The sequence below is a fragment of the Centruroides sculpturatus genome, unplaced genomic scaffold, assembly GCF_000671375.1.
Source record: "Centruroides sculpturatus isolate CEXI.00-Female unplaced genomic scaffold, Cexi_2.0 scaffold1281, whole genome shotgun sequence".
In the NCBI taxonomy this organism is placed as follows: Eukaryota; Metazoa; Arthropoda; class Arachnida; order Scorpiones; family Buthidae; genus Centruroides; species Centruroides sculpturatus.
The window spans coordinates 202-22241 of NW_019385390.1; the positions used below are offsets into that span (position 1 = coordinate 202).

The window sequence follows — 22040 nt, forward strand, 5'->3', positions numbered from 1 at the left end:
ATTGCAGAAGCATTGGGCTCTGTTTCCTTTTTCTCTACAAGTAGCCCCATGAGAGCATTTCAATTGGGCGCACGAACCCGTGACTGGTCCTGCTACCGATGCTGGAAAGAAAGGAAGAGAAAAAAAACACAAAAGTAACAATATCGATTTGAATTTATATATATTTCTAAGGAAAAATAATCTAACTTCTTCCTCTGCAGATGGTTTTTTTTAGAAGTCAAAAACTGGCTTCAATTTTTCTTCTTTTGGTATTTTTTGAAAATATGTTTAAAGTATATAAGTATCAAAAGTTTAATGTTAAATATAAATGCGTATTTTTTGAATTTTTATGTAAATTTATTCACACTTTATACACATTTTTTTAAAGGAATGTATCAATTTGGACCTTTTTTTCTGTACTTTTTTTAAATTGAAAATTTTATGATGCAGTTACTTAAGGAGAGATGGCAAAATCTTCTTTTCTCATCTTACATACAACTTTATATATATATATTTATATAAAGTTGAAACCATAATCTCAAAATTGGATTTCAAGCGAAATATATAAAAATACTTTACGAATCCTTATATATTGTACTAGACAATAGTTATTTTTATAATAGTAAGAAAGTCGTTATCACTATACCATCCGAACATCCTTCGGGACCTAGTACTGTTTCTTTAAATGGACACACGTCACACTTCATGCCTTGTATACCGTGTTTACAGACACACCTTCCTGTCATCTGTTCGCAGTCGTCTCTGACAGATCCATCGAGGCTGCACTCGCAAGCTATCAAAAAAGAATTTAAAAAATATACAATTAAAAAATCGAATGAAAATTAAAGATGGTTGCACTAATTACAAAGTATAATTTAGTTGGAATTAAGGGGGATGAAACCGCCTGCTAACGAGAATCTAATAGAAAGTCTCGTTTGTATGGCAGATGAAAGAACATTAGAGAAAATGACAGATAAAAACTAAACTAACCTATGATTCCTATTCGAATGATGCATTTACTATTGATCCCATTTATAGATCGATAAGTAAATTTTTTCAACGTATTTTCAACGTAACGATTCGTTTAATTTGTTACTTATCTATTATTTACATCACAAATTTGAATTTAAATTTACAATCGTGTTTTCGAGATGATGAGGATGCCGGAGGAGTGATGCATTTATATGTATTTTATATGTATCGTTTATTCCTTCATTCCAGCTTCCAACCCCAAATTATCCATCAACTATATAAAGCTAAACGACTACGTAACGATAATTATTCATTAATTAGTATTATTTGAAGTTTTGAATAATATTTAATGTTATCCAATCATAAATTCTTAATTAAAGAAAGATTAATAAGAGTCGTTGACACTAATAACGTTATAATTCAGTTTAATTACTATACGAGCTTATATTTTAAAATTATTGTTGTAAGACGGTATTAATTATCATTTATACAGTTTTTGTAAATACAAAACATAAAATTAAGATGTCTTTGGTTTTATTAATCAAGACTACTCGAAAAATAAATTCACAAAAAGGAGGAGGATACAGAGGAAAAAAAGCAAGTTCGGAGAAGATTGTAATTAGATGTCGTGTCGTGACACGCGAGATGAATTACATTTTTTCTTGCTATTTTTCTAATAAGTGATAAAAGAAGAATCTCCAACTCACGAATGCATCCTGTGCTTCCTTCTGCAATCTTATGAAGACCCCAAAATCCAGGCTCGCATCTATCACAACGAAGACCACCCACTCCTGGTTTGCAAGGGCATTGTTTAGTTACAGGATCACAACTTTGATCATAAGAACCCAGCCTGTTGCAATTACATATACCTAAAATGATTAGATCAATAATTATCTAGGATATAAATATCTTAATTTTATTACTTGAATCATGAAAAAAATTTTTTTATTTTCTTACAACGATCATTGATTATAAAAAGAATTGTATTGATTTAGATTAAGAATTGTTTGATTAATCAGAAACAAGTTACAAGAGTTCCGGCATTCCTTTCGATCAATATTGGTTATTGGAAAAGTAACTGAACAGACATCTTTTTATTACTTTCCCTCCTCCATATTTTAATTATATTCTCTAGTTTATGGTTAGGAGAATGTTTAATCAATATATATTTTTAAACAAAAGTTTAATCCACAAATGTATTTTTTAATATTTTTAAACAGTCGAAGAACCTTAGTTTAATTTTAGATTTAGGATAATAATTTTAATATCTACTCTCGATTTTATAAGATTAACATAACTGTCATCTGCAAATTTAAATTTAAAATTTTCTTACTGCTAACAACTGAATCAATATTTGCCATATTCTTATTTTGTCAAATACGTGACATTCCATGGTAGAAATCCATTCGGATATTAATCGATCAAGGAGTCTTCTACGTTATTAATCGTTTTATTGGCTAAACTACTTTAATGTATATGATATCTGTAATGAAACTCATAAAATTAATTATAGTTAAGTATTAACCATTCCCTTCTACGATTTAATGAGTAAAAAAAAATTAATTTTTCTATCAACTAAATTAGAAAATCTTTAAAAAACGATGATTTATTATTTAAAAAAATAAGTTAAGTTGCAGCTTAAAATAAATAATTCTAGCTTCTCTTTAACTATATTTTTTTTCCTTTGGAGACTTCTGCTGTGATTTGAGAATAAAGATTATTATCAAAACCTGGTTTTGTTAGATGCAGCGAACGAATTTTTTTTAAGGAAAAAAAGTCAAAACACCTGTTGTGAAGATAATATAAAATATTAATATTAAACTCGCGGCTTTTCTTTTGAATGTAGAAGAATAAGAAGCTGAAGATAATTACTTTTATAATTAATCAAAATTGACTATATTTGTTAACTGACAGAACTTGCATTTTTTAATAAGGAAAGGAAGACTTTTTACATTAACTTAATCAAGAATAATAAGTATTTTATCAAATAAAATTTTAACTGTAAATCTTATGTTTAATATTAGGAAATATCAAGGATTTATATTTTATTAAATTTCGAATTTTTATCAATATTTCTGACGGAACCAGAACAATTTACATTTTCTTTGTATACGGCAATCGATTGATTGATTCTTCTCTATATCTCGTCTCTAGTGGTTATTTATTAAACGTGGTAGAAAGATTCTTCAATACTAATTGCTACATTATTAAATTATTAAGAAATTAATTTTCTAGATTGCTTCTAAATGTTAAAGACGTGCCGTTTCCCCTGTAAATGTTGCTTCTCCTTTCGAACCACTGTTAGGAGGAGAAGCCGATATCCTTACATCTGAAATGTTACTAACGTCTCTGACGCTAAAAATAAAGTTTAGTCTATATTACAGTTACATATATGTGTTAAATGGATACGACATAAATTATACAAATAAAATTTATGATTTGTGATATATAATTTATGGCTACTTGTTAATTATATATCATAATCATAAATCATACACAGTATATGATTTATGATTTATATACTAAACTATGATTAACGATTATTGTAATTATTATCTTTTCCTCTTAAAATAGACTTGTAATTAAGTTTCTATCATCTACAAGCGAACTTACTAGGACAACCAGCATTTTGAACACCCTGAGCTATAGTTTTTCCATCAGGACAACAGCCGTAAGTCGTTTCTGCACAATTTTCTATCGAAATTACTGAAAATAAATAAATTTATAGCTAAAATATGATTTTAAAAAACAAATTTTCTTTCGTTAATTTTTAATATTTACTCTAATTATGTGAATTTTTTAAAAATTAAACATTTATATTTACTTTCCCTGCAGCAGGTCGCGAAATTTGCTGATTTGTGACAAAAACTATTAGGAGGACATCTTTTCCCGCCAGGACCGTCTCCACAGTAATACTCTTTACCAGTTAGAGGATCAAGAAGAGGAGGTTCTCCTTCGCAAGGCACAGTCAAGACGTCTGCACAGATACAATATTCCTTGTGGTCACCTTGACACAGTACATGGCAAAAGCACACCTATTGTCAACGAATCTCACAAAAAAAAGATCTTGTCACACGAACATCGCCGAAATTCTTACCTCCGCATTTTTCTAACGAAACAAGGATTATCTTGTGCTGTTGTCTACACGCTTCCTCTCTTAGTTTACAGTCGTTGTCATACAATCTTCCATCAGAACCACAGATAGGTTCTCTCAAAGAAGGGCATTGGAAATGACAAGCACAGTACGGCAGACCATCCGAATCGTAATCGCATAGTCCTCCAAACTGACAAACCTTATCACATTTCTGGCTAGAAGGACCTAAAACTGTAAAATTTTAAGATTTATTTCTACGTGAAGCTATAATTCAATAAGTTATATGGAGTAATTCTTACTGTCTACATCCGTTTCTCTAGCATCTTCGCATTCTCCATAGAATAGGGCAGTGAGTTCCTGAGTTATTTGGCAAGATGCACGTTTCATTTCGCATTCGTTGTTGTATGTGGTGCTATCGTTGGCACAGACTGGTTCGTAGGAATTTGGACATTCAGTAGGACATATGCAGTGACCATTTTCGCATCTGGCACCGTATTTACAATGGACATTTAAACATAAGTCTAAGTAGAGAAAAATGCTTAAAATATATCAAATTTTTAAAAATATTTTAAAACATTTTACATTAATAAATCGACATTTTAGCGTTAAAAATTTAATATAATTTTCTAAGATTAAATCAATTTAGAAGCATTTAAACAAATTAATAAATATCATAAATTATGAATCTTTATTTAATAAAACGATAATTTTTTTTAAAAATTATTATAAATATTATAGATAAATGTTTTATTTATACGAAAATTAATCGATTATAAATAATTTTATTAACGCTTAAAGTTAATTATAAGTCAACTCTCGTTAGAATATTTTTAAATAACTTAATTAACGAGTAGCATCATCTGGTGATACGAGAAACAGTCTAGACGTAGAAGAGATATTTTTATAAAAATTTTAATAATATTTTGTAATTAAAAATTAACTAAAATAACGATTTTTACCGCAAATTCCCTTGGAAGCTACCATGACATATTGTTTCTTTTTGCAAGCAGAAACCCTCATTTCGCATTCACTATTGTAAGTAACACCATCAGTTCCACAGACGTGTGATTCTACCTGAAACATTAAGTTTTACCAAAAATACATAAAAATATTCTTATTTCCAAGCGAAATAAACCTGATTTCTACACGAAACAATTGCATTAAACTAATGAAAACGCGTGTAACTTCAAATAAAATCGATAGATTCATAAATTCTTAACTTCAGAAAACCAAAAAGTATAATTAAAATAAAAAACTCTAGTTTAAAATTCCCTTCAAACATAATTCAATTTATATTCTATATGCGATTTAGTAAAAGTTTTAGCTGGAAGGAAGAATATGGAGTGAAAGCTAAATCAGTACATCCAACTGTATATTTACATCTAAAAAAAAAACCTAAAATTTTATATTCTAGAATCTAAAAAACCCCTATTTTCACGTACATTTACTACAAGGTAATTTATATTCCACTACAATATATAATTATACGTTTAAATGAAAGCGGAGTTAAATATAGTAAAAGCTATTTCCTCTACATCACTCCAATGCTTTCATTACAAATGCCAATGTTCTTAATCGCTTGATGTTGTTACTATGGCTTATAATAAATTAAGTTTAAATAATTACTTTTCAAAAGTATTAATTACGTATGCTTTGTATGTTATACACCTATCTACATAATTTATTTAAGTATGAAATGATTAAAACTTTGGAATTTTTTTAAAAATTTAATCGAGTGTAATGTGTTTTTTCCCCTCCATTATTTTCATTTAAGATGATAGAAAACTTGAATTAAATAAATGAAAAATTGATGTTGGAGATGAAGAAGTGATGCTGGAAAAGTTTTTCTTTATCAGCATCACTTTTGTAGGAAAATTTACAAAAAAAATTTAATTCATAAAAATAGAATTTTGACCCTAGAAAAGTTTGCAAGAATACAATTTTAAAGTTGAAAAAATCTGAAAAAAAAATATATTATTAATTTTGATGTTGGAAAATTTTACGAAAATAAAATTTGTAAAAGATGGAATTTTTACTTTGAAAAAATTTAAAAATTCGAATTTTCTATTATAAAAAGGAGAAGATAAATTTTATAAAGATAAGATTTTGATGTTGGAAAAATTAGAAAATGCAAATTTTTGATGTGGGAAAAACTTGCAAAAATAAAATTTATAAAATATTTTTAAAAATTTCGACGCTAGAAAAATTTATAAAAGGTAAATTTGATGTTGAAAAATAAGATTTTTACAAATAAAATTCAAACGTTGAAAAAATTGACAAAATATAAAAATTTTGAATCGAAAAAAAAATCACAAAAGGTAGAGTTTTTGCAGTTGAAAAATTTAGAAAAATAAATTTATTTTTTTTAAAAACTTCAAAAAGTTCACGAGAAAAGAACAAAATATTCTTATTTTTATTAAAATTCATTAATTTTAATTTGATTTAATGGAGAATCTACCCTCCTCCTCCTTTTTTTTTTTAATTTAAAATTTTTCTTTTGTTTGTATTGGTTAAATAGAATAAGTTTTAAGTATACAACATAAATAAAAAAGAATCTCTATTGATCTCTTTCGTTAAGTTGGCTTAAGACGTATAATTTCCTGTTCTAAAAGATTTTTCCTGTTTCTGTTGCTTTCTATGATTGATTTTTTACTCAAATTGCAAATTTATTCCGTGACTCTTTACTTACGCAACGATATTAAGCAAAGGATCGACTTAGAACGAAACCAATTATGATGCTAAGTATGCCAAGAATTATTATTAGGAGAAAGTATTTTACTGTGAAAAATCACCTTCAAGAAAATGAAACATTTCTTTGATCTAGAAAAGTAAGGAAATTACACATCCAGGGATGATTTATATAGTGAACTAGTTAGAAATCTTTAAGAAAAAAATGCACTTTCTTCAATGTATCTTATTTCTTAATTTAGAAAATAATATAAATCCCCTTTAAAATTGTTCACAAAGTCATTTTTTCTAAGTTCAATTTTGTCTAGGATATAGAAGAGACAGTAGAAAATCCAGTAAAGCACAAAATATTCTTTGAATATGTCAGTATTGGCATATTGGGAGATCTTATATCTATCTTTATATATCTCCTAGGCATCTTTGGTGTGTATTTCCTGTTTAAATGCAACAGAAACTACAAATATTGTCTTTTAAAATATGTTTTTTGTATATTTACTATATACAGTATATATATATAACACGATATTTTGAAGTGCGGTTGTGTTGGATTTAAGAAATGTCAATAGGATAATTTAAAATTTAATCGAATGCATTTATTTATTTTTACTTTTTTTATATTCTTTTCATTTCGTGTGTAAAAAAATATTTAAATTAAGTAATGAAAAATTGACGTTTGATTAAGCGGAAAGGTGCTTTTGATCTTTCGTAATATTTATCAGGTTGGAAAATTTGCAAAGTGGAAAAGAATTTTAATGTTGAAAACTTCAAAAAAAGTAAAATTTTAATGTGATAAAATTCAGGAAGATCATTTTTAACGTTAAAAAAATCCAGGAGAGCAAATTTTAACTCTATTAACTCGAGCAAATTTTAACGTTGGAAAAATTTAGGTGAGTAAATTTTAATGTTGGAAAGTTCAGGAAAGTAAAATTTTAATATAATAAAATTTAGGAAAATAAATTTTTACATTGGAAAAATTCCTACAGATCGTAGGAACGTTGAAAAAATTTTGTAAGGTAAAATTTTGATGTTATAATATTTAGGAGGGCGCATTTTGACGTTGAAAATTTTTTTAAAAAATACAACTTTCAATACTGATAAAACTTCTTGACAATAAAATTTTAACGCTAAAAATAATTTAAGAAAGAGTTTTCAAAGAAGAATTTCAAATTATTACTAATATTCATTAACCTTAATTTAATTTAATGGCTTTTTGGTTTTTATTTATTTCTTAGTTCTCTATTTGCATTGGTTAAAGAAGAAAAAAATGATAAGTAAACAAGAAGAACAATCTTTATTTGAATTCACTCGTAAACTTAACTCCTTTTTTCTACATCTGTAAATTTAAAATTTTGAACTTTAAAATTACGATCTTTACCTTTATTCTAAGATGCTAACTTTCAGGGATGCGCTCCACAACTTCTCTAGCATATATTAAAAATGAGGAGAGGATCCTATTGGGATTCGATTCTACACACGCATGAATAAATTTAATTATCTTATACTTGAATAAGGTATTTTTCGTTCGATTCAACTACTCTAACTGAATCTTTCTTAACAATTTTATATATTTAATAGGATTCAAATGATCTCGTTATATTAAACCGTGCATAAGAAAAGAATCTTATTATTTTATCAAGGTATTTTTATACAATTGCTGGAGAAAATTCTCATTTTTCCCCCCATATAAAATATTGTAGAAATTTTAAAAAATTCGTTTTAAATCGATAATTACTTTGACGATATTTTTGGTAATTTTATATTTTTTAAGGTAAAAAACAGCGGAATATTGTATATTTTTTTGATCGATATCCACATTACTAATAGTAGAGCAATCTGTCTCTGAGATGGATAACTCTATATTCTTGATAGCCTCTTTACCTTCCTTCAAAAATAGCCTATTTTGGAGAAATAGCTATCATTTCTCCACTTCTTTATTTTCTTATTGCTATAATTATTGGTATGAGTCTGTTGCTCTTTCTTATATATATATATATTGTTTCTCTTAAAAAAATCCACTTTTTCTAGCTTCAGATGCACGTAAACTCCTGCTCTTTTTTAAAGAATTAATGATCAGTTTAATAGACGTTACCTTTATGCACGAATGAGGACAAACACACTTGGCTTCTCCATGACCTCCACTCTCACAAACTGCATAGAATTCGCAGTGTTTGTTTTCACATCCACCTGTAAAAACAAGACTTAAATACAGATTCAACAGTTCGAAAGCAACACATTTAAAGATTCTTGAACTTAAAAATAATAAGTAAAGAAAGAAGAATGAAGTGAGAAAGAGAATGTATAAATATTCATTTTGGATGAAAGTATCTTCTAATGAATATTCATAGCTCTTGAGTTTCGTAGTATAACAAAGATTTCTTAAGTTCCTTCCCCTCTTTCTTACACTCCTCGTTCATTGACCGACCATAAAATCTCGGATCCAATATCAAGTTGAGTGACACTTGGATAACAGTTCTCTCTCTAACGACGTCGTTCTACACTAGGTATACACGTACACGGGGATATATTGAAGCTGACACGAAAGATATACATTTCTAAATATTGAACCCACTCCTCGTCTTTCTTAACAACAGTTTTGAGTTTTTAAGCATCCCATCCATTACCATTTACCACCTTTCTTCGAGCGATTTAGATGCAAGTCCTTTTATAGATTTCGCATTGGGATGAGTTGGAGGTAATAATATAAACTGAGATTATTTGTTTATTTTTTTTTAGTTTTTTACTTAGATAAATATATATATTTTCCGAATCTCTAAACTAGGTAATTTAAGTATCTGGGCTATCGAATCGATAAAAACTTTCTAAATTTGAGTTGCTCCGCGTGACAAATGGTCGAGTCACCTTCAACATTTCACCTTAATTGAACCGAGCGATGACTTTCCACCCCTTAATGACGTCATTTTGACACGTGACAGAGCTAGGGTGTGGTCGAACAAACACGTGTTAGTCGGGGATGTCTGGAGAAACCGAAAATTCTTAAGAGGATTAAGGGATAAATTTCCGAAAAGAATAATAAAAGTAAGAAAATAAAAAAGGAAAAAAAATGTGAGCGAGCTGCTGGACGTTAAAAAAGTAAAGCAAATTTTATGAGAAAATGAGTAAAACTTTGTGTTTTTTGATAGTTTTTAAAGGTGGTCAATCAGCAAAGTGAGTTGGGAACACTAGAAGAATAGCAAAACCAAGGTAAACCTTAACAGAATTTTAAACGTTAAGCTGTTTTCCAAACATTTTATCTTGAAAGGATACAATTTGAAGCTAGTGCACGACATCCAAAAGGGATTAAAGATCATAAAAATTTCTTTAAAATTATTTTAGAAGTAATTAAAAAAATGAAAAAAGCAAGACCTTTTACGCTCCAACACCAACTAATTCAACACCTTTAATGTGAAAATTGATTGCATCAGTTCTACTTGTAAAGGATTTTATTTAAAATGATTAAAGAAAATACTCACTACACAAGCCGCTGTAAGCAATTTTAATATCCTTTCTTTGTTCGCACGCTTCTTTTCTTAGTTTACATTCGTTAGTATAAGAGATGCCATCGGTGCCACACACGGGTTGAAATTCTTCCGAACAAGAAGGACACTCGCACTCGGCTCGACCCGACTGTATTGTACACACGGCTCCAAAATCGCAAATGTGCTTCTGACAAGCACCGTCCTCACCTGGAAAATTTGAAGATTACCTTCAGCTCTATTGACGTAACACATTTTAATCATAATAAAGCGCGAGATATTTTAATATAATTAACTTTGATGAGTGTTTTAAATAATTAAATATCTTTCGCATTAGATTTTTTTCCTCTCTTTCAACTCTGGCCTTCTAGAAGTCATCTATGCCACCGTTTCCTCTGTAGTAATTTGTAGCGTATACGAAACTACCTGAATGATCCGCACATGTAGTATTTAGAGCTTATGATATTACCTAAATGATGCAATATTTAGTGATGTGTAGAGCATACAAAGCTATCTGAATGATGCTGTAGTAATACGTAGCACATATGAAGCTACCTGAATGATAGAGTGTACGGAAGTTATCTGAATGATGCCACAACTGTAGCAATATGTTTCGCATACGAAGCTTTCTAAACGATGTTATATTTATAGGACATCAACATTTTGATGCAGCTTATAAAGGGAATAAGGAGAATAATAACTGATCTTAGGAGGTAGAGCCGCAAATTTATTCTTTCTTTTATATTCAGGAAGATTTGGATTTTTCTAAAAACCGAAGAAAATCCTCTTTTTCTCGTAGATTTTTTTTGTGGTTTAGTTTAAACTAACCGGAAAGTAGATACAGACGGCTTATAAATTGCAACGATTTGCAAAATAGGATAGAGAAGTATCGCCATTTGCAATTCAGAAGTCAAGCGGTGTCAGAAAAATCTGGGCAATTCTCTCCTCTTCCAGATAGTGAAGTAAACGTCAAATTCAAAATTCCTACATTTAACCTTCATTGGCCGGCAAAGAATATATGTAAAATACGTCATCATACTTCTCACCTTTATTTTATTACGTCACAAAACTTACCACACACTCCTCTGTAATCCATAGAAACGGGTTGTTGCATGACGCACGATTGTCTTCTCAATTCGCATTGGCTATCGTAGGTTCTATCATCGGTGCCACAGACGGGTCTCATGACTGGTTCGCACGCTCCGGGGCACTGACAGGTGGCAATGCCATACCTGTCTATGTCACATTCCTGTCCTGGTCCACATTGCAGATTCTCACACGGATTGGCACCTTGGTTCAATAAACGGAATGCTAAAATAGAGCTAGTACGTTTCTTACAAAATATGGAGGTGAGATGCATTCAAAAAACATGCGGAATTTCATATAAAAAATAAAGAAAAATTAGTTATATTATCATTTATATAAATATATCCAACTATTTTCTAATTATAGGCATTGTAAAAATGAAAAATTAATAATTATTTTTACGTCAAATAAATTAAATTATACAAGCTATACTCGTTACTTATATTATTCTCATGCGAATTTAATAAAAAATAAATTCAAATTCCTGCATTTAACTTAAAAAATTCTATACAAATTATCAAAAAATAAATCAATATTTACACCTTGGAGATTTGTTAAATTTACATTTCAAATACAACGTTATTATTATATTTAAAACTTTCGATTTAATAATAAATAAATCCAGCTAACTGCATTAAAAACAAAAATAAAAATATATTATATTATGGTTTTTTAAGATAAATATTAATCTTAGCTTTGTTGGAAAATAAATAAAAAATTTTAATTTTTTTAAGTTTATAAAGTGTATAAATACTTATAGAATTCTAAAAAATCGACTTGTCTAGGAGAGTATTTTTTGATGATGAAAGGAGAAATTTTCTCTACTGACAAAAGTTATTTTTCTTTTTTAAAGTGAAATCAGTTATATCAAATTTATCCTAAATTTCCATCATCTTCCTACAAGATTTTTATATATTTTTTTATTTTTTAGATATAAGATAAAAGATTTTTTACTTCTTGTCACTGATGACAGGTAAAATAAAGTCTTGGGGTTTAAGCAAAAGAATAGATTCCTAGTGATATATGAAAGATGCTAGTCCAAAGCAATTTTTACAGATATGGCAAAGTTAGAAAAGATCCCAGAAATGAAAATAGAGGAATGAAGCAAGATAAGGTGTGTCGATACCAATAGATGGAATTCTCTAGAGAATAAATCCTATAGGATCTCCAGAGGACTAGATCCATTACCCAATAGCTTACGTTCCCTTCGTTTTTCTTATACTCTTCTCTCTCTCTCTCATCTCTTCTCCTGATGCTCGGATGGTGAAAGGATAGTAAAACTGAATCTAACGCCCTATTAAATATTGTATAACCGGTGCAGAAAACAATTTTTATATAGGACTTAAAGCTAAAATATCGAATAATTTTTAATGATAGTCGGTTGCAGGATTTCAATATTGGCAAGAATCCAATATATTTCTCGTGATGTTGACTAGAAGAGAGGAATTCTAACAACTGCAGATGTCTGAATGAGACCGTTTAATTGAAGAAAATAATGTAAATAAGCGGGTAATTGGCAGTTTCCAACCATTCGAATAATTCCAGACTATTATTTAAACATTTTTTCGTATGATAAACGTGTTAATTTTTTAAAAGAAAAATCAACGTTTATCTTTATAATGTTACCTTTTGTTAAGGCATTGATCGGAGAGGATAACTGGGATGAGAGATAATTAATAGCGTAATAAAGAATGGAAGATAATCAGATTTTGCTTTGACGATAATCAAATTTGTCGAAATGTACCGTGATAATTGTCTTTCCAATGATAATAAATTAAACATTTGTTAAATTCGTCTTTTAGTATAAATGCAATTTCCATAATAATTTTATGTATTAAAAGATAAAATGTCTTAGATAAATGATAATATATTGGATATAAACACTAAGCAATTAAGTTAATTATTATAATTAACTATTTTAAAGGTATAATTTCGATAAGTGTGATTGCTTGATAATAACTAGACATTTTCCTATTAATCCCTTGAGTTATTATTCAAGTGTAATTCGTAGATAAATATAATCAAAAGGTTTAGTTATCTGTAAATATAAGTTATATTTTTCTTTATTATGCTCGTTAACTGTATAATGTTTTCATTAAAGTCAATTATCTTCACAATGCACTTATTATTAATTACGGTAACATCTGATTTATAAAAGAAAAACCAAGTCTCCGGATTACTTCTCAACTTTTGTAATGCTATCATTATATAAAATAGAGAATAGGCGTTCGCGTTCTACTAGTTGAAAAAGTAAATCTTGAAAATTATCTCTTATTATATAGTGACGTTATTATTATTATATATATTATTAAAGAGATAATTTTGTAGCATTTTTACTTAGATGTACAAGATCTATACATGTATATTTTATTTTTTCATCAAAAATTTCTAAGAAATTCGTGAAGGAGCTTGTAAATAACCGTATCCATATATTAACAATGACAGATCGTTCGTCATAACTCTGTTATATTATGGGTAGAATCTTGTTGTAGCTTCATCTATCATCAATTTTTCGAATAAAAATTTTCTAGCACCAGCATCATCAGTAGCATTTCTGAAGTGGAATAATTTTATTTCATTAATCATACAATATATATAAGTAATATATAGTTTATTAATAGAATGTAACCTACGATAGTTTCATTTTTATGTCTTCAATCAGAAATATTTAATAAATAAAAAAAAATTTATGATTTCCTCGTGACGAAGAAAGAATTGTTCTTTCGTCTACAAATCATTTTTGTCTGTTCGAGCTTCCACCTTCGGATGAAATTGCCAAAACAGGTTGTTTCGCATCAGAAAATACAACAATGCCCCAGTAAAAGTTATTATTTTCTTTATTGTGTTTATATATTTTCATTAAAATCGATTTATAATAACGCGCCTATTATTATTTACAACATAAATCAGTTTATATTTTAATTAAATTAAAAATAATTGAGTTTCGGTAAATTCCTCAACCTTTATCCTTTCAACACGCTGACTCCATTATACATAATAGAACGTTGGAGTTCGCGATCTACTTGTTGAGGGATAAGATCTTCTCACTTAATGGCATCTTATTTTCGCTATTTATATTTGCTAAAACGATACTTTTATAGCAACTCTATTCATAAATATAAGATTATTTTATGTATATTTTATATTTTTTCGAAAATTTCTTTAAAAAATCCTTGAAGGAAATTCAGATTTATACAGTAATCTGACTATAAAATATTATAATTATATAAATATATTTCGAATGTATACTTTAAAAAAGATATGATGAATAATTCGATTTGTCATTTTCTCTTTTCATAAATAATTATGTTAATTTTTTTAGATTTTTCGGTTCGATAATTTCTGTTTTGATACAGATTTCATTAAATCTTTTCCGTTGCAATTGTTCTTTTTTGTGATGCAACGAAAAATAGAATACTTTTAAAAAATTGTAATAATGAATCCGAAGTAATTAGTCATTAGCTTTGTCGTTTAAATAATTTTTTTCTTGAGATACTTTAAAAAATAATCAAAATTCTTTGACGTTTTTGCAGATTTTTAACTTTAGAAGAAAAAAAAACATAATTTACGTGTCAGCATCCTTAAAAATATTAAAATTCTAAACACGAAGTTAGATACTTCGTTAAAATATCTGAATTTGGCCCGCTTCTTAACTCAAATTCTCTACATGATTTGATCTATATTTAAGATTAGAAGCCTTCTTAGAATATTTCGACTTAATAATCCCTTAATATTTAAATAGGATTGACGTTTAAAGTAGCTAAACTTGAATTAAATCCGTTGAACTCCAAGGGATAATCCAAATTCCAAGCCTCAAAACTTGAATTATCCATTTAAAAGATCTGGATTTTGCTCTTGCCGCATCTGAACTTGGATAGAATTTGACTTGAAGTATTTAAGCTTGGATTATTCACTTAAAATTCAGAACTTGGTCTGCTTCTTAATTTAAATTCTCAGATGATTCTGTAACTAAGCTTATATGCACCTTTTAAATATTTAAACTTGAATTATCTCTTAATTTAATATATTTAAACACGAGCATTTTGGGGATTATATTTTAAAAATATTCGAACTTTTCTATATCTTAAAATACTTTAAATTTAGAATCTTTCTTTAAATTTTCTAAACTTAGATAATCCTTTAAGATAAATAAACCTGGATTTATCCATAAAATATTTAAAATACAACGTGTAAAATTATACAAAACAACTTTTCTTTATATTCTCGGACTTTTCCAAAGTTACACAAAGATACTCATACCAAAAAACATAAAGAAAGTTTAAGTCATACACAAATTAAGACGCGAATACTTTGAAAGTTAAACTTCTAAAAGTTAAACAAATTGAATAGCTTCATCGGAGCTGAACAATTTTGTAATTTAAGTCTGGAAACTCGTGGGAATCCTTCAGTAAAGAGAGAGAGCGAGAGAAGAAGAGGCAAAGGAGAAAGCATATACAAAAATCACCAATGAAGCAAAGAAAAATAATAAAAAAAAGTAACTTAAATCGACCAGAAAACGGATAAGCTAAATGAATGCGGTTAGAAAACGGAAGTTAAGATTAGACAATTTTCTAACATGTCTATCATTTCCCTAATGTGATACAGAGAGGAACAGATGCATCCATAATGGTAATTTAATATCAGGTGCTGTACTGCAGTTAACTTACTATTTTAGTTATTAGTTTGGTTATCTCTTTCTTGTTTTTTTTTGGATACATTTTTAAAAGTTTTTTGAATACAAAACATAATTAATTTTAAAAGCATTTTCTTGATGTATGGAAAGATACTAAATTTAATTTTGGAAAATTTATATAATGTATATATTACTCTGTTCTTTTCCCCCCTCCTTTAAACAAATATTTATGTGTTTGTATACACATCCAATTTTGTATTCAAGTAACATTTAAATAATAAAATATATAGTAAAAACGTATGTTAACTGTTATTTATAAATAAATAAGAAAATATAATTATATTTAGAGTTTATTCGTATTTTAAGTAATCTAAAAAACGTTATATGTATGCATTTTTATAAAAAATTTAAATATAAAAATCGAATTTATCGCTTTAAAAGTAACCTATGAATATTTTGTTAGCTAGAATAGTCCCTTAACAGCATCCGCATCCTTTCTTATCTACTTTGAACAAAGAATAAATATTACATAAAAGATGTTTACATAGATGTAATATATAAAATATATTTTTTTATTGAATATAAATAAAAATCGAATTATTCCGAGTAGTAGATAAATTTAAACACAAATAAACATTTTTTTCCTATAAGCAAAAATCATTCAATGTGTCAACGAATATATTTAATTCTGTATGAATGATTTTTATAGGAGTTTGTTTATATCAATGCAACTTTTGTGAACATTAATGTCATTTTTATCACGAAACCTTCCGGATATTTACGGATGAATGATACTATTTTTAAAAAAATATAAAATATAATCATCACGAATTTATTCTTATTTTCTTCTCTCTTCTTATACATTATACTCTAATGTTTGTTCTAACTTATATTGTACATAAATAACAATTTTTCTAGTATGAAAGACGTTATAATGATCAAAAATTCTGTAAAATACTGAAAATTTTTTCATCTTCTCTACGTTTATTATAGAGATTTTCATAAAAATGAATATAATAATCGGTGAATATGTCAAGTGTAACTGTTAGATAGGATTTTAAAGGATAAGATTAACGTGAAGATATGGAATTATTATTTAAAATGTAAGAGAAATAAGAATGGACGTCTCTAAAAGAGTAAGTTGATAAAAGCAATGAAGACTGAAGATCTTTAATTGAAGACTAGATAGCACGAAGCGGAAATAACGAAGATAAATTATCTTGACTGTTTAGCATCTTCAATCAATCGATCATTCTTAATCAAGATCGAAAAAAAAAATTACAAATAATTTGTTGCTTAATCGATTCTTTTCACCATACTTCATCCGAAAATTCGCAAGTTTTAAATACTTACTTTAATACACTGCAAATATTTACTAAACAATTTGTAAGATTTGAGCAACATTCATTCATAGTTATCGATTACTTTCCACAATATCACAACATAAAAAAATTTCAAGTCAACTCTAAGAAGTGTTGTTTCCAAAATAAAGGAAAAAATTTTCAATGAAGAAACACAACAAATCCTATGTTGTTTAAGAGAATGTTAAAGGGAAAAAAGTAGAGAAAGTGTTAGAAAAGAATTTTGTAATTTCTTTCCTTGACAAATTTGGGCATTTTGCCATGTTTAGTCTGTGTTTACTCTTAAAGAAACACATAAATATTCCGCATTAATTGAGTAAAAACAGGTAAACTACTCCTTTAATTCGACGTCGTAATGTAAGAGTAATTGGCTATCATTTTTATTAATCTACTTTTTTCAATAGAGAAAAGTTTTGAAAATATCCCGAGAGACCAAATTCTAATTTGGCAAAGAATGTCGAAAAGGTTATAACGTGAAACAATATATTGGCCTCATTTGTTTCTAGAAATACTGCAGAAATGACAGAAGAAAAATAATTCAAAGCATAATAATATCTCCTAATTAAACTCGGACATTCTAATAATGATATATCTGATATAAGGATATATTATTAATAATTACCTTAAGTAGATTATATATTTATTCGGATGAATTCGCTATTTTTCTTTATTAATATAACTAAATTCATCAATTTTTATATCTTTCCTAGTAACTATATATTATATCTATATATATCTATATATATATATCATATAATGTCTTCTACCTTTGGAAATATTATTTTCTGCTTTATATTTTTAGTAATATTTTATTCTGTTATGAATGATGGAGTTAGAGAAATCGTCTAAAAAATTGCCATCTAAATAATTGTATTTCTCCAAAACACCATTACTTTATTGTACTTTTTTAATAAAATTTGTTAGATTTACTTTATTAGTATTATTTTTTGTAGCTTATAGAATAGATGGATACGTAGATATTTATTCACAAAGTAAATTAAAATAGAATATAAGGATAAAAATACTTATTGCCTGTGAGACAGGACTTTTTCCTCGTGCCATATTTGCTTAACATGTACTAACCAAACCAATCATTCATGTTGAGGAATTGTGTAAGTCACGTGCATGAAAGAGCTTTGTTTGTCACGCGATTGAATGAAATTCAACACTCGTGCGATAATTTGCGACAAAACGGATATAAGACGTCAATCATAACTCTCAGGTCATTATACGAAAAGAAAATGAGATTAAAAGGCAGAGAATAATTATAATAATAACAATTTTCTCTTACCCTTTTAATGATAATAACCGCTAGGAATCAGTTTATAGCTTAAGAGTTACTTTGTACATTTGGCAAATTAGTTTTCGGAAGAGAAATTTACCTGAACTACATTCGCCAGTGTATATGATCCTTAGACTTCTTCGTGATTTGCAGGCTTCTACTCTAAGTGAACACTCATTAGTATAAGTCTTTCCATCAGAACCACAAACTGGTCTGAAATCTGGTGAACAGATAGCATTGCAACGACAGATGGGATTTCTGTTTTCGTCTAATTGACACACCTGAGATGCGGGACACTCTACTCCTTCGCACGGATCTATAAATAATTGAGTACTTAAAAGATAAAATTAAACATTTAGATGAGAGAATTAAACATTAAACATTAAAAAAAATTCGATATCGATAAATGAAATTTAGAAAATCGACTCGATTTTCTATTTTAAAGGTAACAAAGTTTTGATAAAACAAGATACTTTTACAGTTAACAAGGTATATCCAGAACATATTTGGACATTTCCATTAGTTGGAAGCATTAGCAATATCTGACAAATATCTATTATATCTATTTCCAGAGATTTTTGCAGGATATTCTATCTAATCCTGCTAAATGAGACAAAAAGTTGGAGTTGCGTTAGTGAAAGAGATTGCATTGATCGTTGTTGGCTGTGTTTGACGATATAAAGGATTGTTCAATTTGTAAGACCGCAGATGAATATTAAAACCAAAGAAATGCGTTTTAAAATATTTATAGATTCTATAATTTTATCGAAAAATTGTTACATTTATGCTGATCTATTCATAAAAATTGAAAATAAATTTTGCATATCGAATTTTTTATGTATTTAAAGTTTTACATTATTATTTTTTTATCTTTTTCTAATCTAGATACGTTAAAATAATGCATATTTTATATTTTATCAAAAAAAGAAAAAAGAAATCCAGCGTTGAGAAATTAATAAAAGTTATTTTATAACTAACTACCTGTTAAAATGTTCAATCGATAAATAACTCATAACTTCTCGAAGACGTATAAAAATAATTAATAGTTAATAAACTCTAAAGTTAATATATTTTAAATATTTATTATTTTCAATTTTAATTTTACAACTCTCTTCACATTTAAAGAAATAATTATAGCTTTAAAGAGAATCGTGTTTATCACGATGCATTAAATTTTTAACTTAACCCTGTAAATGTATCTTCTCCTTTAATGTCCAAAGTATTGCAGTGAAGCTACCAAACGAAAGACTTATTATTATCCGACTATCTATTGAGAAATAAAATGTTAATAGCTGTACTAAACAGAGAGCAATCAACCTTAACATAACCGGATTACTTAGAAAATATAATATTTTCAATATTTCTAGGTCATTTAAATACTTTCGCCTTTCTCGACTCACAAATCTTGAAAGAGATTACATAGCACACTGTACAATATTCGCTTTCATATTGTTAATATTAATATTAACTTAGCATTTAGTATATAAAATAGCAAAATTTTCTGTCAGTGACAGATATTAAATTTTCCACGTGAATAGAATCGAGTGATGTAAGTGGAAAGGAAAAAAAATTAATAAAAAAAATAATTAAATATTTATACAAAAAAAATAATAATAAACGTTAGAGAAAGGAGATGATTTTATATAATTAATAACACAATTATTGGATAAGTATATAATAAGAATTTTTTAGAATGCATTTACTTACGAGATAATAGTTATTAGCAATTATTATCTCCAATTTTCTACTTTATATAATCGTTTCTTCAGACATTTTTATACATTATCCCCAAAACAAACTTAATCTACTTTACTGGAATTAAAATCAGGCAATATAATTAAAAAAAACTGCAAGAGTTCATTATCAGAATTAAAATTTTACATAAACTTCTTTTTAAATTTTGTAAAAAATTTAATAAATTCATCTTACTAAACTTCTCACCTAAACTGGCAATAACAACAAACTGGAAAGCAGCCAAAGAGGAATATATTATTTAAAAACTTATTTAAAATTGAAAAGAAAGAAGTAAATTTCGGTTTTTCTAATTAAAAAATATTATTCGAATCCCATTGGAATTTTCTAGATTTTTCCTTCTTTTTTTCTTATTCTAGATCGCTCCTTAAAATAACAAATTTAACGAGATTAGTCGAACTCACCGCATTTTCCTTGAAATTTCACTTGAACATTTCGCATTTCTCTGCAAGCAGTTCTTCTCAATTCGCAGACATTTGGATAATCTTTACCATCGGTACCACAAACCGGTCTAGAACCACGACTGTCACCATAAGTGGCACATTTGGCAGGACACACGCACTCTGCAGTCCTACCATCTAGAGATGGTCTACACTGGGCTCCATAGTTGCACTCCTTCTCCTGGCACGGGTCTTTCATATCTGAGGGATATTTATAACAAGCTAAAGTTAACAAACAATTCCACGATAGATAAACTATAGTAATTCGTCTCCTCGGCATGATTCTTCGTGGAATCTTCAAGTTTCCATCTGATCAATTCGACATAACGTCGACCCGATAAACAGCCTGTACGTTATAGATATTCGTGCTCTGTTAGCCAGTGACGTCACACAGCCGGTTATCCCTCCCGACGAAGTGGGTCCTGCCCAGCATGTAGACTGCTCTTGTACCTCGTTGTATCAATCTCGTGTAACCGGAACCGTTTGTGAGCATGCGTTCACTAGCTTCTCTGCAGTTGGTTCATCCCTATGAATGTTTCGATAAAATTGAAATAAACGAACTTCGTTATATTAATTGATTTTTTATTGAAGCAAAATATTATGAGTTAAATTCCTGACGTCATCACCAGGTAAATGTCGCAGGTGAGATTAAATACGCGCGCGTGTCTGTGTGTATGCTGCACGTTCTCATCCCTCTTCATTCATCTTCTGGAATTTTATTCAAATGAGAGAAACACGAACATATTAAAAATTTATTTTAACAACATTAAAATGATAAAGTAATAAAANTTGAGAATGATACATTATTATCATATTAAACTTTGGACTAATTTATTATAAATTAGAAGGTTTTTTTTAAATGAAAAATAAAGAAAAATCATCATTAATTACTCGTAAAGTCCTGAACTCCATAAAAGATCTAAAAATCTCCATTAAAATTTAAAAACAAAAATGCAATTTTTTAAACTCAATTTACATTAGCATCAAAGGAGAAAAAATTAATTCATTCCTTTTAATTTTATCAAATTTTTTAAAAATTTAATTTATCGAAAAAACTTATTTATAAAAATTTTGTAGAGAAATTATTACATTTTTTGAATTTAATTAATTCAAAAAAAATCGAATTTACATATTTAAATCATTAGATATTAATTATTTATATACGAGTTTATATCATTAAAAATATTTCTTTACCCCAAAATAACATTTTTTGAATTTTTTTTTAAATATTAAAAATTAAATTAATTTTTTTTCCTTGTCTTGAAGAATAATTAAGAAAT

General features: G+C 27.9%; 1 protein-coding gene across 1 annotated transcript; it reads right to left on the reverse strand.

The window, feature by feature from the left end:
- Positions 1 to 388: 388 nt before the first annotated feature.
- Positions 389 to 21325, reverse strand: LOC111638447 (agrin-like). Its single transcript, XM_023384159.1, has 12 exons — positions 20725 to 21325; positions 18669 to 18884; positions 11281 to 11517; positions 10204 to 10416; positions 8823 to 8917; positions 5005 to 5119; positions 4345 to 4566; positions 4049 to 4276; positions 3776 to 3958; positions 3565 to 3657; positions 1659 to 1820; positions 389 to 772 (listed from the first exon to the last, which is right to left on the reverse strand). Exons 1-12 carry the CDS (start codon positions 21038 to 21040, stop codon positions 594 to 596), a joined length of 2259 nt encoding a protein of 752 aa, XP_023239927.1. The 5' UTR covers positions 21041 to 21325; the 3' UTR covers positions 389 to 593.
- Positions 21326 to 22040: the final 715 nt, after the last annotated feature.